This window comes from Ctenopharyngodon idella, chromosome 3 (genome assembly GCF_019924925.1).
Source record: "Ctenopharyngodon idella isolate HZGC_01 chromosome 3, HZGC01, whole genome shotgun sequence".
In the NCBI taxonomy this organism is placed as follows: Eukaryota; Metazoa; Chordata; class Actinopteri; order Cypriniformes; family Xenocyprididae; genus Ctenopharyngodon; species Ctenopharyngodon idella.
Window position 1 is genome coordinate 44,620,718 of NC_067222.1, and position 13,638 is coordinate 44,634,355.

The 13,638-nt window shown below is 42.9% G+C and overlaps 2 protein-coding genes across 29 annotated transcripts in view; one reads left to right on the plus strand and one right to left on the minus strand.

The window, feature by feature from the left end:
- radil2a (Ras association and DIL domains 2a) overlaps positions 1 to 13,638 on the plus strand; it is a 206,282-nt gene that overhangs the window by 39,172 nt on the left and 153,472 nt on the right. The window lies entirely within an intron of this gene.
- LOC127509550 (NACHT, LRR and PYD domains-containing protein 12-like) overlaps positions 1,677 to 13,638 on the minus strand; it is a 238,303-nt gene continuing 226,341 nt past the window's right edge. For 13 of the 21 annotated variants that reach the window (XM_051888366.1, XM_051888359.1, XM_051888364.1 and 10 more), the window contains 2 exons: positions 2,441 to 2,487; positions 1,677 to 2,350 (listed from right to left, as the gene is read on the minus strand). In XM_051888366.1, the coding sequence (XP_051744326.1) occupies positions 1,749 to 2,350; positions 2,441 to 2,487 (649 nt within the window). In that variant the 3' untranslated portion in view covers positions 1,677 to 1,748. Of the gene's footprint in view, positions 2,351 to 2,440; positions 2,488 to 13,320; positions 13,364 to 13,638 lie in introns of those variants that run through there. The other 8 variants (XM_051888379.1, XM_051888375.1, XM_051888376.1 and 5 more) reach the window with 3 other exon arrangements.

The following is a 13,638-nucleotide window of genomic DNA, read 5'->3' on the forward strand; positions in this document are numbered from 1 at the left end:
GCAATGAAAGCAGTATTAATCTGGCAATTTATACTATTTACACCTAAAACAAATCTAGAAAACTAATTCATATTACTGACATAAAGCATAGTGATAACAGCAGCATTAAACATTTATTTTGAAGTATGTTAGGAATGATATTTAAAGAAAAGTACTTAATAAAAAAGACATTTAATTTCTCATTAAGAGCATTTCTCATTTGTCAAAGAAAAGAGAAACACTAAATATAATATACAATTTATTATAAAGTTTCAATATATATTTTTTTATATAATAATACAACCGATTATATATATATAATTTTTAAATGCTTCTAATGAATGAATGTGCTGCAAGAGTCAAAACAGATTTAAATAGAGTCTAGAATTGAATCTCATAAACAGTTTCTCCAGCAGAGCTTCTGAATGTTGCTTTCAAACAACAAATAATCCTAAAACTGGCGACGTATCCTGTGGGATACAAACATTTGAGAGGCTGTGGGCAGAGCAGGGAAAGTTTGGGTCTCGTTTCTTGGTTTCATGTTGAAAGGGTGTTTGTTGTGAATATTTGGATATATTGACTTTGTTCATAAATGTTTTGTTCAGCTCACGGGCAGCATTTAAAAACAACATGACCACCTGTAGAGGGAAATCTACTCACCTTCTGATAAAACTTGACATATTTCACATATTTACAATATTTGGAGGAGACTTACATGTTTAATATGTTGTTGTTGAGTGTTAGCTTATTACATTTATGTTGAAATATTATGAATTTAATTTTGACATTTTTCATAATCTGCCTGTAAATGTTTGTATCTCCCAGGATACGTCGCCAGTTTGGGGGAATAAATCAGTTTAAAACAGAATGTGTGTTACTACATATTAGCCAAATTTTTAAAACATTTATTCTCTCATAACTTAAACTAAACATTCTTTGTAAAATTCTGTTATATTCTGTATATATGCATGTGTTGAAGAAGTGTTGTATTATTTGTGTCCTAATAAGATGGAAAATAGGAATAAATTAATTTTATGATTTTATGTTCTTGCCATTTTAAGGGTTAAATCAGAATATATATTTTTTTAATTATTTGTTACACTAAAATGACATGATCTCCTGAAAACACATCCTGAGGAATATTATTACACAATATTAATGTTACACAACAATCCAGTGACATCAGAGCATCAAGATTATTTGTGTCTCTTTCCTGTTAGACTGAAACACAGAAAAACTCTTTGACTGAAGAAACTTCTTCCTCCTGAAGACTGTGATTCTCTCTGCTAAATCCAGATGTGTGTGTGTGTGTTGTTTAAATTTCATATTTGAAATCACCAATGAAATCTGACAACAACTGCGTCATAAATGTGGTTTCTTCTGCTCAAATAGTGTTAAAAAAGTGTGCAGAACACTGACTGTTTCTATAGCAACCGGAGCTTCCAGCAGCTGCAGTGATGCGATGACTTTATCAGTCACTGATTGGCTCTTTAATTTGAACTTTATTTAATTTGAAACCTTCTTTATTCCTATATATATTATATTATTAATTGTCACAGACTCGTTTACTTTCCTGCTCAACAGTTCCTCTGTATTAGATTCAATCCAAACTCTCTTTTGATGAAGATTCATAAAGTGTTTGAAACTGAACATTAAAACAACAAAACATGTAAAACACTGAAATGAACGACAGCACAGAGAGACAAACGTTCAGCTTTAATGGAAATAACAGTCAAAGATCAACTGTGTTACACGCATAATTAGTGTAATTACGCATAATTAATTTTTTTACTGTGTGTGTGTGTGTGTGTGTCAGCCAGTGTGTGTTGTTTAATGTCACACAGAGACACTGAAGAGTTATAATCATAAACCCAAAATCCAGCACAGAGGGGTTCATCAGTGAATGTGGTGTTGAATGTGTGTAAGTGTGTGAGTGTGTGTGTGTCAGAGACGCTGTAGAAGGACAGAGTGCCGGCCGGCACGTCCACAAACACTCCTGCTCTCTTACAGGAGTCTGAATCAGCAGATACGACAGTTTCCTTATTATTGTGACGGACACTGAATGTGTGATCAGAGCAGTACAGACTCCAGGACTTCTCATTACGTCCAAACACACAGTCATTCCCTCCTCCTTTCCTCTTGATTCCTTTATAAGCCACTGATATTTCAGCATCATCTCCACTCCATTCAGCCTCCCAGTAACAGCGTCCAGTCAGAGTCTCTCCACACAGAACCTGAGACCACTCATCAAATCTCTCTGGATGATCAGGATACGACTGATTCTCTTCCACACGCGTCACCTTCCTGTTCTCCTCAGACAGAACGAGTTCAGGGTATGCTGTGTTTGGATCCAGTGTGAGATCACAGGCGTCTGAACACAAGAACAACATTTACAACAACAACATTTACAACAACAACATTTACAACAACAAACACTCAAACTGTGTGATTGATGACTTACACTTTTGTGGTCCTGGTGTCATCATGAACTCTCCTCCGTGATCCACACTAGAAACACACACACACACACACACACACACATTATTATTATTATTATCATTATTATTATTAGTGGTGTTTTCCTCACTATTATTGTCTCTGAATCTCACATTATTATTTTTTTAGGAGGATCAATAAAGATCATCACAGATTCTCATTGATTCAGTCTGTAAGTTTAACCCTTCGGTCACCATAGCAACCATTCAGATCCCCCTAGCAAATGCATAGGAACTCCTAGTAACCACCTAAAATACCTTAGCAACCGCAAAGTAACACCCTAGCAACCACCTGGAACACCTGGCAAACCACCTACCAATGGCCTAGCAACCAGCCAGAACACCATAGCAACTGTAGCAACCACCCAATATACCCTAGCAACCGCCTAGCAATTCCATAGCAACCACTCAGAACATCCTAGCAACCACCTAGCCTTGCCCTAGCAACCAACTTGCAATGACCTAACAACCACACAACACCCTAGCAACCACCTAGCAAAGCCCTAGCAACCACCAAGAACACCTTAGCAACTGCCTAGTAATGCCTTAGCAACCACCCAGAATACCTTAGCAGTGACCTAGCAACTTCATAGCAACCGCCCAGAACACCCTAGCAACCACCTAGCTACACCCTAGAAACCACTAAAATCATCCTAACAACCGCCTAGCAACACTCTAGCAACCATCCAGGAAACCCTAGCAACCGCCTAGCAATGCCTTAGCAACCACCCAGTACACCATAGTAACCGACAAGAACTTCCTAACAACTACCCAGAATACCTTAGCAACCATCGAGCAACTCCCTAGCAAGCACTCAGAACACCCTAGTAACTGCCTAGTAACCACACAGAATACCCTAGATCTTGCCTGTCAACTTCCTAGCCACACCCTAGCAACCATTTAGAGCACCCTAGCAACTGTATAACATCATGAATAAGCCATATTTCAGCACCAGAACATGATTGGCTCTCTTGCAGTCACATGTATCTCTCCTCATTCATCTTCTTCCTCCCGGGGCGTCTGGGAGAAGTGTCAGCGGCGTGAATGCTGTGAACTCTGCTGTCTCTCACTTGTTGGAGTTGGTGCCGCTCTGTTTTGTCACTGTGTTCGCTTTAATAACATTTTCTGATGCTTCCGCTGTTTCATTTCTGCAGGCACCAGTGTGAAGTGAAAGTGTCTCTGAAGTCGGCTCAGACGCAGATGGAAATATACTTCTGGTTTACAGTTAAACTGACAGCCGTCTTACTGTTTATTTGTGTCTCCGATTTAGATCTGAGACTTTTACTAAGCCGACGCACCGTACCGTTTAAAGGTGACTTATGTAGTTTGTGCTGCACTAGCGCCACCTAGAGGAATCACAAAAATACAGCATATTTTGCAAACCCTAAACAACACCATCAGCTCTTACAGGTGATTATGAAGGCATGTCTCTACAGGTAAATATAGGACACTTTCAATAAAAGCTCCAACATATTAGAAATACTCTCTACCGTGTTGTTATGTGTCAAGAGAGTGAGCAACTGAGTATCGAACACTCTGTGTAGAGTGAACGCGAGCATCAACTTATAATAAACAAATCCAATGTACATATCTGCACCGGGCAGTTTTGACATGTCAGCATACCCGGTTAAAAAAAGTCACCGTTCGCCAAATATATACATATATAGTGAAGGTGAAAAGAAAAAGTGCTGGGGCGATACACCTCTCTCCCGATTCGATACTATCACGGTACTTGGGTGCTAATACGTATTACGTAAAATATGTATTGCAATTTTTCTACATAACACTAGACCGAGGGGAAAAGTTGAATCAAACACTTACACAGGCTGTACATGATATATAAGTCATATTTACAAAAACTTTCATCACATCTTTGAGTTTAATTTCAGAAGCTTCACACATTGCAGAACTACATTCTCTTGAATACATGATTCAACAGCCCTGTCCCAAATGGCACCCTAAACACTCGCGCTCTTCCTACGAGTCCACACTTTCGTGATGTAACGCCGCTTTGACTGTCGGGAAGAAGTCTGCTGCGGACAGGGGCGTCGTAACTGGGGGGAAAAGGGTGACAGAGTGCATGAGGGGCCCTTGACCATCCTGAAATTATTATTATTATTTTACAATTGTGCACATTCACTGTGTCTGCGCTATTTCTCTGTTCGCTAGTTTGACAAGCTTTTGGCACACGTCTGTGTAGGCGCCTCCCACGAGCACAGCAAAGTCGCATAATTTGATTGGTCGTCTGGGAACGTTGCAAAGCGCTAAATGGCTGTGAGGGAGAGCGGCCGCGCCGGACTCGGGAGTGAGATCTTCGAATCGCGCCGCCGCCGTTCAAGCTAAGATCAGACAAAAAGTAAACAGTAAGGTAAAACAATTCCTCATAAATTTCTTTCCAAAGAGACCAAATGAAAACCTATATTGTTTGAGCGAGGCGACGGCGACCTGAATGCAGCTGTTTACGTTGAGTAAATAGATCCTTGCTGAACGGGAGTCTGCATTTTCCTCCATAATGAGAAACAACTTGTTTCTAAGCCGGTAATAAACGCTCTTATCGAACTCTAAACACCGAAGTAACACGAAAAGTGAGTGACAAATCTTTAGAGATAAACTGTAAATATGGAAAACAATATGTAAATGATGTTTGTGTGGATATTGCATTAAATATTAATATGAGCAAACTTGGTCATTTAATTTTAAGATAGCGTGATGATGATAACCCAGCCGGCATTTCAACGTTGATTCACCGGTGAATCAACGTCGGGTACCATGGTTGAATCAACGTTGGATTACCTTTCAGTTTTGCAAATTGGATCAACGTTAATATTGTGACGTTGTTTCATCGTTGAAATTACGACGTTGTTTCACCGTTGATATCGCGTCGTGCTTTCACCGTCTTATGGTTGAATTAATGTTGGATTACCTTTCGATTTTGCAAACTGGATCAACGTTGAAAATGCGACGTTGTTTCACCCTCTTACCTTCAACATGGATGAATACACTATTTTACATGAAATTACAATCTAGTTTGCGTTTGTACTAACATGACAATACTAAATAATTACTGTACATGCACTAATAAATACTAAAAATACTGTATAAAACAAATAAACATCTCAACTTTGCAATGTTTAGAGGTAATATTAAAAACCTGTAGCATACAATATGAAAATGAAAGGGTTATTCTTCTACAATTACAGCACAAACCTTAAATCAAGGCTTTTCTAGCTCAAAATGATGCAGAAGTAAAATCTGTATTATGTACCCACATTCATGTGTACTATACCTTCAACTAGATTAAAAAAAAAAAACTCTTTACAAGCACAAATTCTTAAATATTTTAATTATTTTTTTATTTTATTTTGAGAACATCATATGCAGTGTCTTTTTGTAAGACCGATAGACCTCAGTCCGTCTGGAGAGGGATTGCACTCCATAAGAAAACTGTCAATTTTAAAGATAAATCAAGAAATGCAGTATTCATCTTCCTACAAAGATGGTTGATGCTGTGGACCAGGGACCTTGACTTGCGTTGACTGTGGTGGTTGTGAATGTGATGACTGGCGAAGGATGTCGAAGAGGGAGGGTACCGATATTTCTGACCTGGAACTGCCCTTTGTGCAGTGGAGGTGCGTGGAACAGTTTGAGAATGGACACGGGCCAGGAGCCTGCAACAGAACTGTGTTGGTGGAAAAGGGGTATGGGAGTATGTGACTGCCTGCCTGAGTTTTGTTAATAGCTGGAGACAGCATTAGATTTGACAGAGGCAGCCACCTAGTAATTCACTATGCAGGAAAAATAAAACCCTGTCTTAAATTAAATACATTTAATATTTAAGGAGAAAAGCCTTGTTCAGTGCTTGGACACATAGTGTAGTTGTGGTTTGGGTGATCCAAGACAGTCGTAAGCTCAAGGTCCTTTCTGATGGTGTTAGGGAGTACCAGAGTGGACACTGGGTTGACTCTCCCGATGCAAATAGGTCGACTTCTGCTTGACCGAAATTTCTCCATATGAGGTCCACCACTTCCGGGTGGAGCTTCCACTCCCCGGGCCTCGGCCCCTGTCTCGACAGGGCGTCTGCTCCCACATTTTGATACCCGGGATGTAAGCTGCCTTTAGCGAGAGCAGCTTCCCTAGGGACCACAGGAGGATCCGACGGGCCAAGTAATATAGTTGGCGAGACCGCAGACCCCCCTGATGGTTTATGTATGAGACCACCGACATGTTGTCTGTGCGGACCAACACATGGTGGTCTCTCAGGTCTGGGAGGAAGTGTTTCAGTGCTAGAAATACCGCCATCATCTCCAGCCGATTTATGTGCCAGGAGAGCTGATGGTCCTCCCATAGACCCTGAGCTGAGCGACCACTCATGATCGCCCCCCAGCCCGTGAGGGAAGCATCTGTCGTAAGCATTACACGACGACCAGAAGTCCCCAGCACAGGTCCCTGGGACAGGAACCAGGGATTTTTCCACATGGCCAGAGCACGAAGGCATCGCCGCGTGACTTTGATCATGCGAAAAGGATTTCCCCTCGGAGAAAACCCCCTGGTCTTGAGCCACCACTGTAAGGGTCTCATGTGCAGAAGGCCAAAAGGTATCACGTTGGACGCAGCTGCCATCAGACCCAACAATTTCTGAAACTGTTTTACAGTGAGTGACTGGCCTAATTTCACCCCTTTCACGGCTGCGAGAATGGAACTCACACGAGCGGGGGACAGATGCGCCCGCATCGTGGTGGAGTCCCAGACTACACCCAGATAATTGGCAGTCTGAGCCGGAACTAGCACACTCTTTTTGGCATTGAGCCTCAGCCCAAGCCTTTTCATGTGGGACAGGACAGCATCTCGATGCTGAGCTGCCAGTTGCTCTGATTGAGCTAGAATCAACCAATCGTCGATATAGTTTAGTACACGGATGCCCTGGAGTCTCAATGGAGCCAGAGCTGCATCCACGCACTTCGTGAATGTGCGGGGTGATAATGACAGGCCGAACGGAAGAACCCTGTACTGGTAGGCTTCGCCCCCGAAAGCAAACCTGAGGAACTTCCTGTGAGAAGGATGGATGGACACATGAAAGTACGCATCTTTCAGGTCTATCGCCACAAACCAGTCCTCGGACCTGATTTGTGGGATAATCTGTTTGAGTGTAAGCATCTTGAATTTTAGCTTTTGTATAGAGCGATTTAGCACACGTAAACCTTTGATAGGACGTAGTCCCCCATCCTTCTTTGGAACGATGAAGTAGCGGCTGTAAAAACCTGACAGCTTGCTGGGAGGAGGAACCCTTTCTATAGCTCCTTTTTGCAAAAGTGTCACAACCTCTTGTTCCATCACCAGAGACTGCTCGGGGGTCACCACTGTGGGAAGGACCCCATTGAACCTGGGCGGGCGAGACCCGAACTGAATTCTGTAACCCTTCTCTATAATGAGCAGCACCCATTTCGATATATTCGGTAGAAGTTTCCATTCTGCCATAAAATCTACTAAGGGAACCAGTCTCTCGAGACTGGCCTCTGGTGTTTTTTGAGCACTTGGCTCGGCTCTCTGAAGCGGCGCACCGGCAACAGACAGCCGAATCAAGTGACGGCTGGCCCTCCTCGGAGGGTCAGCGGGGACCGCTGCGCCCTGACGCACACTGGATGGCAGGGTTAGCATAACGGTCCCCTGAGGGCGCCGAAGGGAAGTGGGTGCCAGATATTTTAACACCGGGCTCCCTCCGGAGGGGGCCGCCCTCACTGGGTCCTGACCCACAGATGTCAGGACCGCTTCGAAGCCTTCTTGGCGATAATAATGGCCCGCAGGTCCGCTTTACCCCCAGAAGGCTTCTGCTGTGTGGACCGCCCCGACCCCTAGGTTTTCTGCGGAGGGGTATGAGTGGCCACACTAAACTTCTGTTGCGCTCTGTGGTGCGCAGAGGAGCTCGTAGACGGCCGAGGCTGCTCCCGCTCAGCAGCCCCGGGGGGAATTTTTGAGCGGCGGGGGAGGAACCTCTGGAACGCCGCAGATTGTTTTTTAGTCTCCTGGAACCTGTCGACGACTGACGTTACAGCGTCGCCAAACAGGCCCGCAGGAGACAGCGGCGTGTCCATAAGGGCAGTTTTGTCTCTGTCCCTTATGTCCGAGAGGTTCAGCCACAAGTGCCTCTCCGTGGCCACCAAGGCTGCCATAGAGTGACCCACTGACTTGGCCGTCTCTTTGGTGGCACGGAGAGCAAGGTCTGTTGCTTTCCTGAGCTCCTGGATGCACTCAAACGTGGCCTCCCCGCTCTCATCGATTTCCCCCAGCAGGTCAGCTTGATATGCTTGCAGCAGCGACATCGTATGTAAGCACGCTGCTGCCTGGCCTGCTGCCGCATAAGCCTTGCCCACCAAGCCCGATGTTGTCTTTAGGGGCTTAGTGGGCAGCGTCGGGGTTTTTAGGGACGATGCAGATTCGGGCGAGAGATAGCCCGCGAGCGTCTCTTCAACCCGAGGCATCGCCCCATAGCCATGCTGTTTTAGCCCCACTATATTGCTATAGATCGATGTTTGGGGGCTGAACACTCTGTATTGAACTGGCCTTCTCCACGATCTCGACACCTCGGTGTGGAGATCGGGGAAGAAAGGCAAACCCCGACGCTGGGGTAGTGACCGGGCAGGGAGAAACCGTTCATCGAGCTTGCTTTTCGGTTTCGTCTCAGCTCTCTCTGCTGGCCAGTCGATTTTTAACTTATCGACAGCCCTAGTCACTACCTCCAAGAGCTCCTCATATGCTGGGGAAGAGGATGGCGGTTCCTCCTCCCCAGCCTCGGCGCTCGCCGCATCAACCTCCTCGGAGGAAGAGAGGTGAAGCGCCGGTGTCTCTCTCCGGGGGGAAGAAACCGCAGCGCGTGCTTCCACCACCAGAGGAGAGACACTGGACCTGGCAGGTGAGGGACGAGATAAGGCTGGGCCCGTCTCCATCCCCTCTGCCAGCTCCATTTGTGAACCCCACGAATGGAGTCTGCGCTGTGCCTCAGCAGCAGCGGGACCCGATCCGCGGGGAACACCAGCCAAGGCACCCTCCTTATCAAAGAGTGCCCGGCGTGATCTTAATACTCTGAGGGTGAGCTTATCGCAATGCACACAGACAGCCCCCTCGAGAGCTGCCTGTGCGTGCTCAACCCCCAGGCAAACCACACACATTTCATGTGTATCCCCCGGTGTCAGGTATCTATCGCAGGGATGTACACACTTGACAAAATGCTGCTGTTTTTCCGCCATTTTTTCCCGTGTCTTTTTATATATATATATATATATATATATATATATATATATATATATGGTGCTTGTGAAAACTCTTGTGCTCAGACAAAGAGATTTTAAACAGGCTACTTTCGATGGTAGACAAACAACACCAAATAAGACGCACAAGATAACGTAGAGTGCTTGCTGAAGACAACAGAAGCTAGCGATCTCTGCATCCGGGTATGCTTTATAGTTTCCTGGTCCGTGACGTCACCCGCCTCTGACGTCTCGCTACGCGATTGGTTAGATACATGAGTGCTTCAATGACGCAATCACGCAGAAGGTTCCCAATGCGTTATACGCAGCGTCGACAGTTCCCACGAAAGGGAACTATGTATACCACATACAGCTGAATGATGACACCGGTGTCAAATGTTACTCTCGCCTAAATAGCCTAAAGTATTTCCATGTAACTGAAAATGTTGCCGTGGACATCATGCTGCCACATTTCATTTATGAGGAGAAAAGGTTTTCTCTGGAACAACTAAATGAAAGAATAGCAGGGTTTGACTGTGGCTATGGAAATAAAATAATAAACCCATTGTTAATTGTTAATGTTATTAAGCAAACTGCAATACAGATGTGGTGTTTACTACTAGTGTTGCCTTTTCTGTCAGGTGATTTCATTGATCCTAACAGCCCACATTGACATCTTGACCTCCTGTTGAGGGACGTTTGTGATATAATTTTTGTTTATAAAAAGTGTTTGCTGCTTATCTTAAACAAATGATAACAGATCACCACACACATTTCTTCATCCTTCCTGACAGGAACCCAATTCCTAAACACCATTTTATGACACATCCGAGTATCATGAATTTATTTGGACCTCTTTCCAAGTTGTGGTGCATGAGGTTTGAAGCAAAACATCACCCCCTTATGCCACAGATCTAAGTAGTATGCAACTATTTCAACAACTCTGGCTCATAAGCATCAGATTCAGCAAATGTGCAACTGGAAATTGAGCTCAGCACTCAGTTTTGAAATGACTGTGCCTAATGCTTTCCCAGTTGTGATTGCATGTTTGTACAAGGATGACCAATTGCTTGACAAACTGAAGACAGACTCTCATTTTGAGACTCTCATTTATACCAGATCAATTCATGTGACCAACAATATCAGCTTCTTAGGGACAGGACAGGACAGGATGCATTTGCCTTTAAAAGCAGATGAAAGGGGAGAACCTTTATTTGGTGAAGTTATAATCATAATCATGGGTGACATATTTTTCCCGATGTGAGCTGTCAGCTCCAGACTCGTCCACTTCAATTTGTAGCGGTTAAGGCCCGGGTATACTTCATTTCCCGCGTTACGCTCCATCTCGCGCACAGTTAAGCGTGCAAGCCTTTCAAAGATACAACTTTATGACGTTAAATGATGGACAAAACAGCACAAGCGCATAAACAGTGAATTACAGCAGTGTGCGCACAGTGACAAAGCTTGCACGTAAAATGTAAAATTGCAGAAATCGCAAATCCCAAACATGAGCACAAAAAATATGATTGTGCACACCAATAAATACGTTGTGAGGAGAAATAACAAAACCGCGAGTCCTGACAGGTCTCACACGCACAGAACTGATCACAAGCGCAAGTTCTGTTCTGCACGCGCGTGAAATTCTAAAACACACGCGAGCTGAAATCTTACGCACACGAGTCAGTTTTGACAGGGGGCGGTGTCCAACCTGTGTTAACAAATGCTATTGGCTGCTGGCCTTCTCTGACTCTCTTATTTCGATTGGCTGCTTGTATTGTGTTAATGATGTCCTCCTGTTGTGATTGGCTGTTGTTGGCCCTCTTCGAACAAAGACCATCAAAACGGGCTGTGTTGAGGTGGCAGGCAGTAAAATTTTCTATCTAGACTAAATTCATAAGTCTAAGTAGGTACTATGTTGGGAATGGGATGGCAGACAGTAAAATTTTCTTTTTAAGTTCATACGTCTGATACGTGATCTCGGCATAAGTTTTTTTTTCATGATCTGTTTTCTTGATCTAGACATAAAAAACGTTTTCTTACTATATAATTTTAACTTAAGTTGGTTTGAAACAACGGTAAAGATGGGTTTGATATTGGGCATTCGTTAAACATTCAATATTTTCTTCAATATTAAATGATGTGTAGGCCTAATCATAAAATATTGGCCTTTCATGCTGTATCGCGTTCAGATCATGCACATAAAGCATTTTCTAAATAGCCACAAGCAGCAATCATCGGAGCCTAAGCACCATGACCCATGACCAACACTCTAATAAATAAATCATGTCATATTTTTGTAGAAATTATAATACTGGAATGCAGAAATACTACACAGAACAAACTGTCATATAACTTAAGAGAGTTAGAAAAAAAACAGAAAGGCCTCAATGGAATAATTCTTGTGCTGCAGGTGCTTCTAAACTGGTTTCAGGTTATCTGAGAATGTGCTATCTGTATGTTTCTTTTTTATGTTTCTTCACTTACAGTCTGTAAGTGTCTTTATAGAAATCTTAATTTTTGATTTTCTTCAAAAGGCAAATAAAATTATATCTTCATTTTAAATGGAAAGCAATATATTTAATCATGTCTGGCAATTTAATAAAAAAATGTTATGGGTCTATAAAAGTTAAATAAACATTTAATCTATAAGCCTTTTACATATTTCTACTTTAAAACTATACTGTCAGTACACCAAAGTTATACAAATGAACTAGATGATTTCCATTCAAATGGATGGGAACTGATAGGAAAAACATTTAGGCTTAAAATATTCCTTATCCTGTGGCTCCCTCTAGTGTACAACATTAATATCAACCTTCATCTTTCATTTGAAATAGCTAACCGTTTATAATTTGCATCATATATTTATGAAACTAAGCATGTTTGCCTTGATGGAAACCTGCTGCTCCAATGCACAAAGAATCTTACAACTATGAAGACATATGAAATTAAAAAGAAAACGCATCCCTTAACGTAATACAGCATTTTAATAATGCATGGTCTGAGGTCTTCCGTAGGGCTGCTCCAAATCTTACCGCTACTCACACATATGAACTTTACTAAGAAAACTTTACTGCCTGCCATCCGATTCCCAACACAGCAGCTACGTATGGATTTAGAAAGAAAACTTCACTGCCAATCCCATTCCCAACACAACCCGTTTTTACGGTCTTTGTTCGAAGAGGGCTAACAACAGCCAATCACAACAGGAGGTCATTGTTAATGTAATACAAGCAGCCAATCGAAATAAGAGTTTCAGAGAAGGCCAGCAGCCAATAGCATTGGACACCGCCCCCTGTCAAAATGACTCGTTTGAGTAAGATTTCGCGCGTGTTTTAGAATTACGCGCGCATGCAGAACATAACTTGCGCTTGTGGTCAGTTCTGTGCGTGTGAGACCTGTAGACCTGTAATGCAGTTACACACTACATTTTGCACGGCACCTAACTTTTTCTGCAGCAGTTTGTTTCTGCTATAAAAAAAGCGATATCGCCATCTAAAGGGCACTGAATGTACTATATCTTGTGCGTTTTGCCTTTACTCACCCAAACTTGTCAGCAAGGCTACTTTGCATGAATGCAAGTGCATTAGCAGGTAGTTGCTGAATCACAGGTGTTTGATTTAGGAGATGAGGTCATGACTGATGAGGCTGAAACCAGCACATCCAGTGAAATTAGACTTTGACCATTTCATTTTACTTAACATTAGTTTATTTATCCACTATATTGACAAGACATTTTTGAAGGATATTGGTTTACTCATGGCCTTTTTGTGCACTTGAGCTTAACTGAGACTTGACACCTGTAATGTTTTTTTCAAGTGTACGTTTGTAAAAGATACTTAAATATTCTAATTGAACTAAGGCCTAATGCTGGCTTAGGCTAAGCCTTATCTGTGAAACCGGGCCTAAGACTCAAGTCTTAT